The sequence below is a fragment of the Sander lucioperca genome, chromosome 7 (assembly GCF_008315115.2).
Source record: "Sander lucioperca isolate FBNREF2018 chromosome 7, SLUC_FBN_1.2, whole genome shotgun sequence".
NCBI lineage: Eukaryota > Metazoa > Chordata > Actinopteri > Perciformes > Percidae > Sander > Sander lucioperca.
This window is the reverse complement of record NC_050179.1, coordinates 26,770,695-26,789,714: the sequence shown is the minus strand read 5'-3', so window position 1 is coordinate 26,789,714 and position 19,020 is coordinate 26,770,695. Positions and strand designations below refer to the sequence as shown.

Sequence of the window (19,020 nt, the reverse complement as noted above, 5' to 3'; positions counted from 1 at the left end):
CTAGCTCTTTCAACTTTGCATTAGATACAATACAGTATATAGTCATATACAGTAAAACTGCAGACAGCTGTTTGAATTGATCTAATTTATAATCTGTGATGGAACTGATATTGATTTTCCCGCCTCCGTTTGTCCTGAAACCCTCTTGTTCCATTGCCATGATATGATTTTTGTTTTCAATGTTTGTTTTTGGCTGAGACTGTCAATTGAAAATATTAATAAAATGTCTTAAGAAAAAATCAGTTTTGACATTGTATGAACATGATTCCGTTAACTGCCAGTGGTGGTTGTGCCTTGATGGAAAGTATTACCTCCTGGACTTCCTTGTGTCTGACAGTCTGAATATTTAGAGCAGCGGTGTCAAACTCAGTTTCACTAAGGGCCAGACATGTTTAGTTTATTGACATGTTTTTATTTAATCAAAAAAGTCAAACATCTTTGACTGTATTATTGCATGTCTCATATACTCTTCTCGCTTACAGCTTGGTCGACATGAAGCCACAAAAAAGTAACTTAGCCATCAAAGAAAAAACGTTGCCAAAATTTACAAAAACGTTAACAGAAAGTGCCAAAAGAGTCGATAAAAGTGACAAAAACTGCATAAAAAGCGACAAAAACTAGGTGGGCCAAAATTTATTATGAACCTAAATTGTTATGAGGGCCAGATCTAAATCTGCCAGGGGCCGGATTTGGCCCGCAGGCCTTGAGTTTGACATATGTGATTTAGAGCCATGCAATACTGTGTCATTCTCTCAAAGTTACTTTTCCTGATAGCTTTCTGTTGTGCTGACCTTCTGCATACCAACTTGATTATTTTATCAAGGCCTCCTAGCTTTAAACTGTTCTCTCGTCTTTAATACACTAGCGAGAGCGTAAAAAGGATTAACGATGGATATAATCACAACAAGAGAAAGATGATGTAATATTCAAATCTATAGTGTAGATAAACACAAAAACTGGACTCTAATGTTGATGCTGGTTGTCTGTGGTGAGTAACTTAACACCAGCAACTACAACTTCTAATGCTTTCTCTTGTATTCAATTGTGAGGTGTGCATTGGAATCGAGAAGATGATAGAAGTAATGGCTGTTTCGCTGAAGCACTGACTCAGACAGCTTTATTTGCAGCATGATGTCTTTCTCCCAGTTGCATAATGAAAATGACGAAACAAGTGAAGAAACAAGTAGAGTGATATTGCTGAGTCTGCACTACAAGGCATTGCTGGTGTTTTCCCGACCGTGTGAATGAAATGAGGCAGCATAGCGAAACACTTCCCCCCTCCCTTTGAGTTGCTGAAGCAAACCTGAACTGCTGCATAAAGGAAAAGCTGACCTGAAGTTCCAGTTAACATACATTTAATTATCATCGGTTTCTAAATTATTTACATTAAGCTCCTGCCACTCAGTTGGTCCCTGGTAGGTGAATTTAACTAAAGAGCATCAGGCTTAAACGTTTAATTGTCTATAAGATGAAACACTTAAGCTTCAATCAATCAATCAATCAATTTTTATTTGTCACATGAAATTAAACGAGGTAAAATTCCAGTGAAATGTTATCCCATAAGCTCCTTTGGCTTGTGCATGATTCATCATAAAGCAGAATGTGGCCGTCAAATCGGCACACAGAAAAAGAGTCATCCGGTTGAATGGCACCGGCACTCCAGCCAAGTCTCGGCGAAAGGACACCACAGCTCCCAACATCCCACTGGAAACCGACGCCTCATCCAGTTTACCGTCCGACGCCGGCACATTGGCTAGCAGGATCCCAACAGAGAAGTGGCAGTCTGCGTTCAATTCCTCCACGTAGTCGAGATCGTAGCCATAGGTCCACTCTTAGCTGATAGCCATCTTCACCTTTTCCTCTCTGTTTACACTCTAAATAGGCTCGAATATGGAACTTCATTTAAATTCAAATGCAAACATTTTTAAACTTTTGAAACTCATAAATGTAAAGTAAATCTAAAGGGAGATCTGATATCATCCAAAAAGAAAAACCATGGTTGTGCATCATAAGCTTTAAATGTCAATAGTCACATAAATGCAGCAATAAAATATAACTACAAATCTTAACCTTGACAATGATCTAAACTGACAACCAAGAGAATTTGGCTAAAATTCAGTTGGTGCACTGGAAGCCTCCATCTTATGCAGTTGAATCCAGGGGTGGAGGTATTCCCTGCTCCTGAGCTGAGATGTTACTCCTGACATAGTAGGACAGGACATGATATTTCTCGGAAAACCCCTGTAATTGAGTTGACGTGCTTTTAAAGCCATCTGAATAATACAGCAAGCACACAAGCTCCCATCTCAATGTGGAGCTGGTGCAAACCCACATCAATAAATCAGAAGCGTTCAAATCTTTATATGACATGCAGCTGCTCAAGGAAAATGTGCACATCACTGAAACTGCTATAAGAATTTAGGTGATAAGAAGTCCTTTGTATTAATATGTAAGTGACATTTGAAGGAAAATGTTAAATGTTGAACTGTAGCACAAATGGAGAAGACAAAAAGTCGGCAAGCTGCCTAAATAATGTCAACTATGCAGAAACATATCTTTTCTGTTTGCCAACATTAGCCACCTTAAGCTAAGTATACAAGCAAGTAAGGCTGTAGCAGCAAAACCCTGGATTGTCATAATTAAGCAAGGCTATGTTTTACTTTAGTGGTGAATTCTGTACAGCCTAATGGCAAATGTATGCCAAAACATAATGTAACAGCAGTACAAAAGAGTCATAAAGTCACAATGACTAAATTATGGCAGTTACACAGCATCAATCTCATGTTTGCTAACTTAAGCTAACATTAGCTAGCCTATCCTAAGTTATTGGTACTGTAACAGCTATACTCCACTCTAAACACTTTTAAGTGTATTGAGTTGAGCCAGGGAGCATTTTATTACTTATGAAAAAGATTTTATCACAAGAATGAGATTTCTGTCAGAAGTTATTTAGTCTCACTTTAAAGCACAATTAATATGCAGTAGATTTAGGAATTGCTGTTTTGAATGCTATTAAAATCCATAGCTATAAGAATTATATCATGCTATTCTTGTGTACTATACAGTGCCCGTTCAAAATGTGCCTGTTTGGAACGGGCCGATTACTTGGCCTGTGGTATTGCTGTTTGAAGCTATCTCCAGAACCACTGTACCCCACAATTACAATCCCCAAAGCACTTAGCAACCACACTATAGTCTACTACTGGCTTAATGTGTACTCCTATTTTAGAGAAAAACATTGTACTACCCCATTTACCTGACAGACGTGGCAGATTCAGAATTTACTCACAAAAGATCACCATTAAAATGTGGAGTAATCACAGACATTTGCCTGATGGCGGTTCGCCACCAATCAGCAAATATCTGCGTTAATCAACCGACAGAACTGGACTGAGTACAGAGAGAGACGGATTCGGCTCCAGAATGTGAGAGTGTGTCTGTGTGCGCAGAGAGAGAGAGAGAGAGAGAGAGAGAGAGAGAGAAAGAGAAAAGGTGGAAGGCAATGCAAATATATTTTTTTTCTTTTTTTTAAATTAACTCGATAATAAAGCCGTAAAGTAGGCTCTCTTTCCACTCAGGACAGCGCCACTTTTCACAAATACAGATAGGATTGGAGATGAACACGTAACCGCGATCAGCTTCTTGGGAACTTAAGAATCAATGCCACCGCTCCACTTAGCACCAACTGCAATGTTTAATTTTAAATGAATGTAGCCTACTGGCAGTCTGGCACACGTGGGTGCTCAGTATTTTCCGGAGCACCTACGGTATCGGCACATATGGTAGCAAATGCTGTGCCCCTTTAACCCAGTCAAGGAAAGGGTTAAGAGAAAAGTAGTTTTGGCCAATCGGAAGTGGTTGTGCCAGACTCCCGCCTTTGGCTAAGTCTCTAATCTGTCAGAGGGAGAGCAGGAGTGCGGTTGTGAAGTTTAACGTTGGTAGTCCCCAGAAAAGAAGTTGGTAATTTCATTGTGCTGATTAGAACCCAAATTAAAACATAAGCAACTAAATTTGCTGAATGTTAGAACATTGTGTCAAATTGGTCGTTATTACTGTGACTTATAAAGTGTCAGGTTTAGTTAAAACGTCATCTGACGTTGTTGTTTAGTAGCTAACTCAGAGATTATCAGCTAATGAAATTACTGATTTAGCAGGGGGGGTTAACACTTTTGCAAGGCACTGTATCCTTGTCACATTCTCATTAGGGGCGGAGCCCCCCTAAAGGTCTGATCCTAGAATCGCCCCTGGCCCTCAGCCTATTTTCTCACACACCTGCAGATGCTCTGTTAAGAAAGTCTTCAACCTCTCAAATGCATGCATGACTATCTCGCTGTGTCTGACAAAGAAAGATCTAAATCACTTTTGCTGGTAGAAAACTATAGAGAAGATGACGCAGCTGTTTCAAATGGAAGGGCTTTGAAAAAAATTCTTAAGGGAGTGGGTGCATTGGTATGGGAATAATTTCTTACAACTCCACATAATTTAAAGAAAGAGCTGCTGATAGAGCTTGGAAAGGAGGCAGATCTAATTTAAACATTTTGCTGAAGATTGGGTTTTCGTTGAGAGATTGGACAAATGTGCCATGCTTGATAAGTCTCTGTTTACAACAATATTGTGTCAGTTATCCAGAAATAAAGAAACCATCTCCACATGTTACTTACCTTCTGTATAAACGGGAAAAATTACACTTACTTCTCAAGATACTTTTGCTGCTGCAGAACACTTATAAAGAATTCTCACTTGCTCCAGATAACCTGCATGAGATTACAGGAAGAGTCTCAACTCAAGGCACTGCAGAAGGCAAGAAGCATCTTCAATCCCTGAACGCAGTCCTACTAAGCACTCCCTTCTGCTACCATCTGGGAGTAGACTTTACAATCACACTGATCTCAAACAGATGCAGGATGAACTCTGTTCTTTAGCTATACATCTGCTCAAAAGAGAAAATGACTAAAACTACATACTATACTATATTCAACAAAATAAGTATCTATTTGTCATTACAATTGGTATGTATTTGCAAAAATGTGTATTCATTTGTTAAAAACATATATGTATTTGTTATTTTCTTTTTACATAAAGGGCAAATCTGAAGTTTATGTTTATGCTGAAGATTTGATTACTGTTAATGTTTTTTGTCATAAATGTTCCCTCCTTTGCTGCCTACTGATTTATTTTTTATAATGTACAGCATATACTGACAATAGGAAACAATATTGATAAAAAGGGCAAATGCAATTTAAGAAAAAGAGCTAGTATTATGCTGCATTATACTGTAGGGGTTGAGGCTATTATAAAATCTCATCCTCTCATTTTTCAACGTGTTTTTAGTTCCGTGGCTCTAGGGATGGCAGTATCAGTTGGGCGGCCCACTACTTTGATCCAGGCTAAAATATCTCAACAACTATTGGATGGATTGCCATTGCCAAATTAGTTGCAGACGTTCATGGTTCCCAGAGGATGAATCCTAATGACTCTAGTGATTCTGTGGCTTTTCCTCTAGTGCCACCAGCAGATTGACTTTTGTGGTTTTGAGTGAAATGTTTCGACAAATGTGGAAAAGTATATTCTCCTCTATTCATTTGATGACACACGTGATGAATGTTTTCCTTTCGAACTCAACAGTGGGGACACTAAATCTGCCCTTGAACATAGACTTGAGATGTTGTCTAGCTTAGATAACAACATGACAATAACACCAAAGGACACAAATTCTACGACCAACAGCCATGTTGAGAATTACCGTTATTCCTGTAGACAGAATGGTTCAGTTTAGTACTTGTGATCAAGTATTACTAGGAACTAGATGCTAACTATTGGATTTGCCAGAGCAAGACAGATAATACTGCAGATGAGTGGACAACATACAACAAACACATTTAAGGAAAAGAAATCCTATGGTAGAGCATCACACCCCTTTTTAGAATATGCATTATAGTAGTCTCACAATGCCAGACCTTCCTCCACAGCGCTGCAAAGGAAGGTCTGGGTATTCCATACAACAATACAGGATAGGAGAAAAACATGCTCTGGTTTATTGGCATTTCTTTAAACCAATCACAATTGTCTTTGGCAACGCTAGATTCTGCTGATATGGTTTTTACCGATTTGCAATATTTTCTGTTCTGTTCTGGCAGACTGAATTTTCCTCGGGATATTAAAATATTAAATCCTAATTTGTGTTCAGGATTCCACATGATGGGGTTTTTGTAAACATTATCTACATGAGCAAACTCAATAAGTGAATAGCTGAGTAGACTGAATAACCAAGTGATACTGTGATACTTGTGCATGTAAACACACTTAATCATACATCTAGCCCACTGTGATAAACCAATGTGATAAAGACTGGAGGCAGAGTACTACGCTGTGTGCACAGGAGAAAGAGAGGATAACGGCCATGATTTATTCATTGATGAAAGGAACCCTAGTATTTTATTTATGATATCTTTAAATATAGCTCATGTGAATTAAATAAGTGATTGAAAATGGATGTTCCAACCTAGATTTGTGTGTATCCCACACACTGAACTCAGGCATGTGCACACACATAGACAAACATACATCACGGCACACATTCACAAACAAATACAAGTGGATAAAGGCACACACTCTGTTCCTCAGTGTTGCTCCTGACTGACAACTTTTTAACTCTTGGCTGTAGTACTGTAATGCAAAATCAAACTCATACTGCAGCTGAATTTACTGCTAGTGAATAATAACTAACAACATTCAACGATCAGTAACAACTCATCAGGTTATTGTGATTAAATGCAGAATTATCAGGAATAAAGGGTCCAGCATTTGGTCTGGGGGATTTCGATTATTATAAACAGGTTGGCCAAATGACATACCTACATATCACCAGAACAAATGTCTCTCCCAGCTCATTCTCACTTCATCACAAGTAGTTGAGCTGACATGACTCTCTGACACACACACATATTTAGCTTTTTTAATGGTTGTGTCAAACAAATACAATTTAAAAGGAATATGTTGGACATTTTGGGAAATATGCTTATTTCCGTTCTCATATGTATTAAGCCTGGAGATGCTTAGCTTACCACCTTGCATGGCTCTGTTCAAAAGGTAAAATAAATCAGCCTACCAGCCTGTGCAAGTGTAAAGAAGACAACAAGTTGTGGTTTTGCAAGGGGTTATGACTTTTTCCTGGTTGGGTGCCTGCCTCTAGTCTTGCTATGCAAAGCTAAGCTGTAAACCTGCAATAACTGATTTGTTGTCACTTGGGGGCAGTGGTGAACATTGACATATCACCTTTTAAGCTGATGCAGTATGGCAAATTTATCAGCAAACAGCAGCTTATTTCCACATCCAGATATTACAGATGAATGTTATAATTTACAAACAAATCAAAAGAAGTTGGTTTATGTGTAAAACATAAATAAAAACAGAATACAGTGATTTGCAAATCCTTTTCAACCTATATTCAATTGAAGACACTACAAAGACAAGATACTTAATGTTCAAACTGATAAACTTTATTGTGTTTACAACAAACCAGTGGGTGCTCCGTTGTTTTGTTGTCGGTATCGGCAGACGGCGACGACGGCGGAAGGAGAGAAAGCAAAAGCGGGGATGCCGGTCCGGCCTCCTAGCGAGAGTGAGGAAAGATCCCCACAAGCCTCCTCTTCCGAGTATGTTCCTCACCAACGCAAGATCCCTGGCCAACAAAATTGCCGTACATGAATACTGTTCACCAGACCTCAAGTCCATTTCTGTTAAATGCTGTCCATTTTTCTTGCCCAGAGAGCTAACAGTAGTGCTAATCAAGACTGTGTACAAACCACCCGATGCTAACTAGCACAGCTCTCTCGCTGTTGTCCAACAGTATTAACAAACTGCAGAAGTCTCACCCCAACAGCGTACACATTATTGCGGGTGATTTTAAATCAGGCAAACTTAAAGTCTATCCTGCCTAAATTTTATCAGCATGTAAAGTGTCCGATCAGGGGGAAAAACACTTAAGACCATGTTTACACAAGCATTAAACATGCAAACAAAGCCACACAGCTTCCACACTTAGGCCACTCAGAGCACCTCTGTCTGCTCCTCACCCCTGCATGCAAACCTCTCATAAGAAGCACAACCCCACTGATAAAGACGATCACCACCTGGCCAGAGGATGCACTTCCTCAGCTAAAAGATTGTTTCACACACCGATTGGAGTGTTTTTGAACATCAGGACCTGGCGGTATACACAGAGGCTGTACTATCTATCGTACATCAAGTACTTCACAGGAAATGTCACGGTGGACAAACGCATCCGGGTATTCCCCAATCAGAAGCCCTGGATGACCAGCCACGTGAAGACACTACTCAAAAATCGCAATACCGCCTTCAGGTCAGGAAACAAAGTACTATACAGCGCTGCCAGATATGACCTGAAGAGAGGAATCAGGAAAGCCAAGGCTGACTAAAGGAGAAAAATAGAAAGCCACCTCTCCAATAACAACCCTCGGCAGGTATGGCAGGGCATCCAGCAGATCACCAACTTCAGGGGGCAGACCAGTGCAGCTGTGGACTCAAGCATCGCACTGGTGAAAGAGCTGAACACCTTCTTTGCACGCTTTGAGACCCCAACCCAACAGTCTGCAGTCACACCACCTCAGCCCCAATCAATACAAAAAATACATGAGGTAATGAACAAATGAGGGACAGGTGATACAACAGGTGAAACACATCAGGGCGGGGCAAGACAATCAACAAAGGCGGGAACACAAAAAGTAAAACTAGACATGACAAGACAGAAAACAGACTATCAAAATAAAACAGGAAACAGAAATACACAGAGAACAGAACAGTCAAAACAGGGTAAACAGAAACTACACAATGAACAGGGAAATACGTAAATACAAATATACACAAAAGAAATATACAAAACAAGATACATACAGAAATCAATAATACAGGTAACAGAAATAGAACGAAATACAAAGTAAAATACTGAAACCTAACAGAAATGTCCAAAACCACAACATCGAGTTTCCGGCTACATGATAAATGGGCGGTGCTGTAAGAGCGCTGAGAGGGAACCAAAACAGTAAAGTTGAGCTGAAACTTATTATAAAGCTCAGTAAAGCCGAGGGGAGCTGCAGATTCAGGTGATAATTCTTTGTATATTACAAGCGACCCCTTTCAAATTGTTTTCACATTGTTACTGATATATACTGATGATCGAAACCTAGTATATGGCTAGACAGGGTATGGTCAATGTGCTTAATTGTGGCCAAATTATAACAGGGATAGTCTGAAGCGGTAGTGGTTATAATGTGAATTCCTAGTTTTCTTGGCACATTCTTATACATACATTCTAGTTATGAGCCTTTCTTATGCAAGTGCTGTAAAATTGATTAAAACAAATAATGCATATACTTAATGTTGACTGACAAAATCTTCCACATAAAGTGACAGCCAGGGCACCCATGTTTTCTGTGAGATCACTGTATTGAAAATCCAAAACACTGAAGTAGTGGTTTGCATGCAGATTGTAAATTATCTTTATCATACTTGATCCTTTCATCTTGACAGAGTCCCAGTGACCCATTAATGTCTATTCCTTACCACCAAGCCAATATATGATGATTCAGGAAGAACATGTGAAAGAGGATCCTTAAGGGATGTACTTTAAAATGATGTTATATAGCCACAGAGAGAGTGTAATGCTTAATAAGTTATATCTTTAAACTGCTGATTTTGCTTGACCTAGGTTATCGTTCAAGCAGAAAGGCACACATGCAAAAAGATGTGACAAACAGCCACCAGGAAAATCTATGGTTGAATAAAAGGTAACATTAACTAAGCCTAACCTTCCCATGTTTTTGTGTCTAAGTGACTGATGGGAACAACAGTTTTTGAAATTGGTCCAGTATTAAGCAAAACCAGCGGCGAAACAAGCTGAAATTTAACGTTAATGGGCAATTGGCCACTGACATGCTCAGATTATTATTCTAAATGTCCGACAACATTATGGAAAGGATACTTAGAGAGATAGACCTTTTTGTTAAAGAGTACGATCCTTTTTGTTTTACATGAAACAGCCCTGAAATCGTTATCGCCAAAACCCACCAGACTCCATTTAATTAAACAGTAATTTCATCATTGTAAAACACACTTCATTCAAAGTCAACAGAAACAAAATAAAACTATGAAAAGTAGACTTTGTCCATCTTTGTCCGTCTTTCCACTTTCCAACAATAAAATACCACTCTGGTTTGGTTGAAATGAATCTTTAATTTATCCATTTAGATGTGAAAATATGCTGGCTCTATACGCGCTAAAAGTATTGTTCGAGTCTGGTGAGTTTGGCTCTGTAGTCATCCTTTTCATAATCTTGTCAGACACTTATAATTACAATCTAAGCCTTTCAGTGGCAAAAACAGCACTTTTAGTAGGCGGAAATTGACCGATTTTCCACTACCAGTTACAGCGTTCTCGCTCACAAATGTCACTCACTAATGTTAACACAGTCAATAAATATCTCCAGCTAAGGAATTTGAGGTCGCTGCTGAATTTTAGTACTGTTAATTGAGTACTGTTTGGTCAGTCATGAAGTCAATATAGCTTTCAGCCAGCTGTTTAAAGTAATACCAGTGTTAAAACGCTTGTTGACATGGACTGTATAGACCTACTATATACTTATTATGTGATTTTGTTGAGTATATTAAGGTTTGTTAATATTTTTCTTGTTTCTAGTTCCGTTCAGTTATTATTTCCTGTTTTATTTTTCAATTCTTATCTTGTCTCTGGCTGTATTCGGAACCGCCTACTACTACTACGTGCTTTTGTGGTTTTGTTTAAAGTAGCAGCAGAACTGGCGAAATGAAAACATCACATTCTGTATGAATGCTGTCCCTCTGCACTGCTGGACAAACTAACAGTAATCTAAGCCATTAACTGATTGCTGATTTTTCTGTAGAAACAATACCTCACTATTGTGTATGCTTAGGAGAGCCAGTAAATACCCTCCAGCTTCAGGAGCACAGCTCTGCACCACACATTGTACCACTACCAAGCCATCATTTGCAATGTGTGCTCTGTGCCAAAGTAATGTGTCTGTAAATGGAGGCATAGAAGCCAAATTCCAAATTAACTGACCTGAAGCAGACCAGGGATATATGCTGCTCCCAAGCACTAGAAGCTTTAAGAAAATCGGGACTCAAGAGGCTGCCAGAGAAACCATCTGTGTGCTGTGACTGCATAAGCTCCATCAGCTGTGCTGTCACCCTAATCTCTGCACCTCCATCTTAGCTTCAATATTTGAAAACAAATTCAATGCAAAAGCAAACAGTGGATGGCTCTCTCCTTTACAAAATGAGTATTTCTGAAAGCCAGACTACCTTATCATAAATAACGAAAGGATCAGGAATGTCTAATTCTTTTTAATATTGTCAACATTTGCCTCTTGGAAAGTAACCCTTTCATTTTGTCAAGTAATCTAATCAGGATGAAAACATGGAAGGAAACACATTATGCAAACCATAGGAAAATATAGCTATTGTTTTTACTATTTAAATAAGCATTGCCACATGTTAAAGACAACATTTAGCATTTCCACACTGATGTTATATAACAACAACTGAAGGTATACTGTAACCTAGAGCATTGCTAGCTATGTCACTGCAATAATGGCTGTTTCTCTTTTGTCATAATCAGAATCAGAATCAGAATCAGAATCAGAAAGGGCTTTATTGCCAAGTACGTTGCACATACGAGGAATTTGTCATGGTGTTGTTGGAGCATGTCACACATACAAATATAAGAAGGATAAAAAGAATATAAACAATATAAGTATAAACATATACACACAGTATGTATTAATAACGATAAAATAAATTTAAATAAATAGTAAAATAAGTTAAACAGTAGTAAAAAGGAACGCTACAGCAGAGTAGGTACAGTGGCATGAGGAGCCAGAGGTGGGGTGTGGAGAGAGTCAGGATGGATTCCGGGCCTTGTTTAGAAGGCTAGTGGCGGAGGGGAAAAAACTGTTTATGTGGCGAGAAGTTTTGGTCCTGATGGACCTCAGCCTCCTGCCAGAGGGGAGTGGCTCAAAGAGCTTGTGTCCGGGGTGGGAGGGGTCAGCCACAATCTTTCCAGCACGCTTCAGAGTCCTGGTGGCGTATAGGTCCTGGAGCGGTGGCAGATTGCAGCCAATCACCTTCTCAGCTGACCGAATGACACGCTGCAGTCTGCCCTTGTCCTTGGCAGTGGCAGCAGTGTACCAGATGGTGATGGAGGATGTGAGGATGGACTCAATGATGGCTGTGTAGAAGTGCACCATCATTGTCTTTGGCAGGTTGAATTTCTTCAGCTGCCGCAGGAAGTACAAGCACTAGTTATAACACTGTAGGTGGTCTCGCATAGCCAGACCTATCTCCACAGCGCTTTATGCAACTCCTCATAAAACTCCAAATCATTAAAAACATTTAAAAGTTTGATGTGGTAATTTTATATTTTTCTGCAGTGCCTCATAAAACGAGGCTGTAAAAAACTACCATAATAGTTTTTTTTTTATATGTGTGCAAAACTAACATAAACACAACACTCTCACTTTACAACACAAGGGCCTGTACATTTTAAATGAATGTCCCAATGTAATCGCTCATGGGATTATTTAGACATATTAACCACCAAGAAACAAAAAATCATATATCAACCAACATCTTACAGCACGACAATCACATCTTGGCCTCATGCATGTTTAACCTTTTAAACATATAGACATAGCATACATCCTGTACACACTGGATATATGAAGTTCAACTGAAAACATTACTTGATTTAATCATTATGTTCCAGTGAACCAGGAGAGTATAGAGAAATCTGTGGAAGAGGTGGGCCAGCTGGTATAAGAAGAGGGTCTGAACTGCCTGATCAACAATACAGCAATCAACGTGGTGGCCGACTTTTACACTGTTACTGCTGAGAAGATGATAGAAAACTTCCACACTAATGCTGTGGCTCCTCTAATGATCCCAAAGGTAATGTTTATTATTCTATTAGATGTTGTGTTTTCTGTCAACTTGGGTATTGAGGATCAACATTTTCTTTTTGGAACGTCTTCAGCTCTCACTTCACCAGATAGTGAAATAAAAAAGAAAAGAAGCTATATTTCACACCAGGAGCAGGACCCGCGTGTGGTTAATTTTTCTAAATACTGCGAACTAAAACAAAAGGAAGATCTTGATGGACAGAAGTAACAAAACGCCCTTAGCCTAGAGGAGACTGTATTTTATGAATATTGATTGAAAGTCTGGTTTCAGTTGGCCCAGAGTACAGGGTGGACTGCAGAGCAGCACCCAGTGTTAGTAAACAAGACTAGATGAAAACCTAGTATATGGCTGGACCATGTATGGTCAATGTGCTAAATGTGCTAAATGTGGACAAATTGTTACAGGGATAGTCACCGGTGATGTGAATAAATGTTCATCTGTAGTGCTCCCAGTAATACATTTTGTTGAAAAAAATTTGTTTGTTGTGTACTGAACTAGAATATCACATGATGACATGGTAAAGTTACATTTGAGACAAATAATTGAAGACTGGTTTCAATATAATTGGGCCATTTTAAACTTGATGTTCTGGATTACTCAGCTAAAGTGTTATGAAAACTGAAAGTGAAAACTAAAGTTCCACTGGCATTGTTTCCATGCGCTACTTTCAGATGGTGCTATTTTAAAGAAGATTTATCCTTTTTTCGTAATGTGTAGGCCTACTCCTTTTTGTAATTTGAGTATTTTATCTTTCACTGCGCACCTACCGCTGAAGCACCGCCCGCATCCTTTTGGCATTTTAGCCCTAATTCAAATATTGTGTGTGTTCCTGACTGCCCATTCTAGATGGGAGAGATGAGACAGATTCAGACTACTCGTATAGTATATTCAGTAGTATCCCAAAAGCGTGATGATATAATACAGAGAGAACATAAGATAATAAAAAAGAACAAAAATAGTCTCTGGATTGAATCTCCAGGTATTTTAGCATTTGTATCATCAAGGGCAGGGTTCAAAATGAACTTTTTCGTCCACCAGCCAAATGGCTAGTGAATGTTTAATTTTTACCAGCCACTCAATAGATTACTAGGGCTGTCAATCGATTAAAAAAATGTATCTAATTAATTACAGACTCTGTGATTAATTAATCGAAATTAATCGCATACATAATTAACGGTGCCTGAACCGATACTTTTTAAGAAAGTAAAAAAAGAAAAGAAAACAAAGGGTACTAAACAACAGTTGGTGACATTAAAGAACGGCTTGTTTATTGCTAAGACCATATGGTCAAAATTAAATTATTTAATAATAATGTATAACAATAACAATAACTTATTTCACTAGTAAATTGCTGTTGAACGACAAAAACAACCACCAAGGACATTTACAATAACTTCAAATGCACCACGAAGCTGTAGTTTACCAGTTTCATTGAACGCACCGTCTGTGTTGTTTTTCCGACGGCAGCTCGGCAGCTGCAGCTTGTTACATCCCGCTGTTGAGTCACAGTCCTCTACAGTAAAACACAGTCAAACTTTACACCGTTCAGCGTTAGCTGTCAGCATTTTAACCGTGTTTAATCCAGCTACTAGCAAGCGGTAGGCTAACATTAGCTGCTGTCGAGTATAGTGTTAACTAGCGTCACATGCAGCGGTGTTTGTGTTGCCTGTATCATCTTCAGAGCACCAGAGAGAAGTGCAGACATATCAGTGGCACCAGATTTCGGTAGCCAGGGTTGGCAGGAAGAAGATTTTTACAAGTAAATGTTCCAGTTAATGATCCAGGCAGCACATTCTCGTCTCCCTCCTTCATTTTACAGTCCAATGGTGGCTAGAACGGCTCCGGGTCAAACGTCAATATGGAATGGATTAATCTGCGTTATTTTTTTTAACGCGTTATTTTTGTTTATTTTATTTTGACAGCCCTATAGATTACCATTGTTTTTTTTTAGCTGGTGAGTGAAGCAAATCTACCAGCCAATTGCATATTTTACCAGCATTTGGCTAGTAGATGGTGGTAATTTTGAACCCTGTTTAAGGGTATTATAAGATGCTGCATCTGCTGAAAGACAATATCATACATTCTATCTCAATCATTGCATTAGTAAGGCATCACTGCTGCCTGACATACTTATACACTCAGTATCCAGTATATTAGGTACACCTAGCTGAAACGTATGCAGTCTAATACAACAGTCCTGCAATAAATCCTACCTTCATGAGTGTTATAATGTTTAGTTTTTGTTTTAGAGAGGTGTTGATTTAACTGTATGATCATTTTAGAGGATGTAGTTTGTGGTGCTGTTTAACTCTATTATGTTATACTGGCAGGCGTTTCTGGTATTTAGCCTACCCTCGTTGATATATATAAACGGTTTGTAGAACAATCTAAATGGAAAATTCAAGCAATTTCTCTGTAAGTTGGACATGCTGCCACCAGAGGGCACTACTTGTATTCATTACCACAGACTGTACAGTGACGTGTCACTCTGACTGGAATTGCCCAAAATGCAAGATTTGATATTAAAATAATTTCTAAAATGTGTATCTCTAGATTGTGTAGTAGCAGGGGGTAGTTTTGTTATCAATGTTATACATTATATTTATCAAACTAACCACACACCATGGTAATTATCACAAGATTTTGCAGCTTCAAGAAGCTCTAATGGAATATTGGTTACATCTTCCTTCTCAGCATACTGATTGTGACTCCATCTCATAAAAACCCTGTACAGTAGGTTGATTCCAGCTGCAGCTGTGATGTGTTTTTTTTCTGCCCCTACCAGGCATTCCTGCCTCTGTTGAAGCAAGCTGTTTCTAGAGGAGGAGCAGGGGGTGCACGAAGCATGGGCACCCAGAGGGCAGAAGTCATTAACATGACCTCTCTGCTGGGCTCTGTGGAGCTCAGCTGGGGGGAACGGGCCAACAACTTCAAATGGTACCCCTACAGAGTGTCCAAGGTATTGTTACCATTGGATAAGTATATTTGCTTGAAACCTTTTTAATAAAAAAGTACAAGACCGTTAAAGCAGCACCAAAGCACTTTTCCTCTTCGGTCCGCCTACAGGTTTGGAATTGTCCATTACCGCTGTCTCATTCGAACTACAGATCCGCTACCCGATCTGGCAAACTTGCATAGTGCGGTTATAGCTGATAGAGGCTTATAGAGGCTTTAAGGCATGTTAAGGCAGGGTTCCTGCGGGTCCTTAAAATGTCTTAAAATGCCTTAAATAAAATGTTGTAAAATTAAGGTCATGAATGATCTTAAATTTGCTTTAAATTAGCTGTACGTATGAAATTACCTGACAGTGTTTTTAAGATGATAGGGTAAATTGTTGCCAACTGTCACACCCGATAGCCTACCGTAAATCCTCTAATGTGTCTTTAGTTACCTCACCTTTGAAGCCATTTGTAGTATATTAGAGATGATGCCTTGCGGCATTTTCAGGAGTTTTATGTTTATTTATTCATTTATGTCAGGGACAATGCACACTAATAATACATAAAAGTAAAAATGTACCAGAATTAGCCTGGAGACTGTTTTACATCCGCTGTTCCTGGACTGGTGGTAAGAGGTCACCCTAAAATTAGATTAAATGATTAAGCTATCAATAATACATACAGATTTGGCCCTATACAATAAAAGTTGATTACGGTATACTAATACTAAAAGAAAATAACATGAAAACAAGAACAGTTGGCTGAGATCAATACAAATACACACACAGGTGAACTGGGACAAAAAAATATGGCAATGATGAGGGTGTATGGATTTCTTATCAAGAACCTTAAGAGTTTGTTTGTATAGGGAGTGTAGTGGTTTGAGAGAAGTTTTGCTTGCTTATGACCAGGTTGTCAAACAATAAGTGATATAGGAAAAGATCATCGAGTGCATGTACATCATCGCAGCCTTTGTTGACCTGCAGCTTCGGACATATCTTAAATTTGCATTATTACAAACCAGATTGCCTGGTTGGATCTACTCTAGGATGCCCAAGGACTATAAGGACATTATTAGGCTATTACGTTTGTTAATAATATCTTATTAATGTCTCCACAAATTGTCTTTCCTACCAAGTAATTTCTTTCAACATTTTTGGGTCTTAAACTATATTTGTGGTGGTCTTAAAAAGGTCTTAAAAACATTAAATTTGACTTTAAAAATGATGCAAGAACCCTGGTAAGGTAGGTTACCTATGCTTTGCTATGGCTTCAGAAAGGGAGCTCAGGCTGTTTCAATAGGGTTTTTTTTCTTTTCTGACCAGGTAAATGAAAGAAATTCCTAAGCACTTTTTTGATTCAACATTTTGCAACAATGGATTTTAGGATAAATGTGAAATATCAGCTGCACCTTCCACCATCCCCCCATGGTTTAACTGCTGTGATGTTGGGTAAAACTGCACTATAGTGGGTAACGGGTTTACAAAGTGTTGCATGGTGAGTCACTGTATGGCTGTAGACCTGGAGCCTGATGGGATTCTCTGTATGGCTATACACCCTGGCTGGGTCCACACTGACATGGGGGGGTCTGAGGTAAGAGCCTGCTCTGTCCAACTCTTGTGGACTGCCATCTACTGTAGGTAGTAATGCACTGACTATTGATTTTGAGTACCCAGGGAGACAGTCAAAGACAAATAAAGCATAACATAAACATCAAGTAAATAAATAATGTAGATAGATAAAACTACGTTACTTTTCATATCCTCAAGCCTTTTTTATTTATATTGGTGTGGAAAATGTTTTTATAGAGTATGCATTTTACTAAAATGTATCTTATGTCACATGGTGAAAATGGTCTTTTACCTTCAAGAGTTGTCACACATTTTATATTTAGATTGCAATTTAGTGTCCTTAGTGATGTGTATAGGGATAATTGTATTGACATTTCTAAGAAGTGTGTCTGAATTTCATTTTTTGGGTTTATCTGTCGCTTTCTAGGTTCCACTGAGTGCAGAGAGCATTTCTTCCATCTTGTCTGTGATTGGTGGACTGACTGAAAAGGATCATGGGTCATTTCTGAATTTTACAGGAGAAGTGTTGCCTTGGTGACCCTGATTCCGTTTATGATCAACTTGAACAAAATGTATTGATTAATCAAGCTTTAATCTTTACCATTAATTAGAAATCATGCGTATATCACCAAAGTTCATTAAATATAGGAGAGTAAAGAAAAGTTCAATTTCTTTTAAGGAGATTACATTAAAGTGTTCATAAGTACTGTAGATGGTATGCTGTGTGCTGTAGCTTGTCTTTTTAGTCCCCAGTTGTTTGGTGTTGATCTATCCTTGATGATTTTCTTCTGTATGTTTATATAGAAATAGTATATATTTACATAGTGTTACCTAGGGGGTTTGGGTTATATAACCTATAATAACTTTGTCTTCCAGCAGGGTGACTTAACATTATGTTTTTATTGTTGAAGTACCATTTTAAGGTAATTATCTGTTTCCCATTTTGTGTGTCTCTTTCAGTAGGCAGTCCTGCGAAAATAATAGGGGACAAATCTGGTAATAATAATGATCTTATATAATGTCTTTTTAAGTCATGATCCTGTCTTGGTGGCAATTTAGCTGTTACAATTGTAGGCGAGTTAAGTGTGTCTTATCATTGTCAGTTTACAGCACCTAGCTACAGCTGGTTTGGGTACAGTTGGATGACAAAGCAGAGTGAAGTTGAAAGTGCAACTTAGAAAATGAACATATCGGATGTATCAAACCTCCAAACAGCTAACGACCTTAACTTATTGGATATAATTATTACTTAAAAGTGCAATAGAAATGTTGACTGTGGTGTATATATATTAGATAAACATGACTGCTTAGGCAGGATTCAGTGCAAAACAGTGACAGTTCTTGTGCTACATGGCAGCAGGGGCATGGCTTGATCATTGAAGTACTCTGACCTAAACATTTGGTAAGCAGGCCTGCAGAGGGATCTTCAAGGACAAGAACTGAAGATCAGGTCATGTTACGCTTCCTAAAGTACCATTTACATCTAATCAAACCAGT

At 38.7% G+C, this 19,020-nt stretch overlaps 1 protein-coding gene and 1 long non-coding RNA gene across 2 annotated transcripts; both read left to right on the top strand.

The window, feature by feature from the left end:
- The first annotated feature begins 369 nt into the window (after positions 1 to 369).
- LOC118495452 lies at positions 370 to 11,176 on the top strand. Its single transcript, XR_004897881.1, has 3 exons — positions 370 to 533; positions 8,368 to 8,375; positions 11,166 to 11,176. It is a non-coding gene; the product is annotated as an uncharacterized LOC118495452 (long non-coding RNA).
- A 1,428-nt stretch (positions 11,177 to 12,604) lies between these two features.
- On the top strand, positions 12,605 to 18,061 carry si:dkey-12e7.4 (uncharacterized protein LOC558132 homolog). The gene is given in 5 exon segments (XM_036003197.1): positions 12,605 to 12,614; positions 12,820 to 13,001; positions 15,799 to 15,972; positions 17,441 to 17,545; positions 17,951 to 18,061. Coding segments are annotated over 5 exon segments (582 nt in total).
- Positions 18,062 to 19,020: the final 959 nt, after the last annotated feature.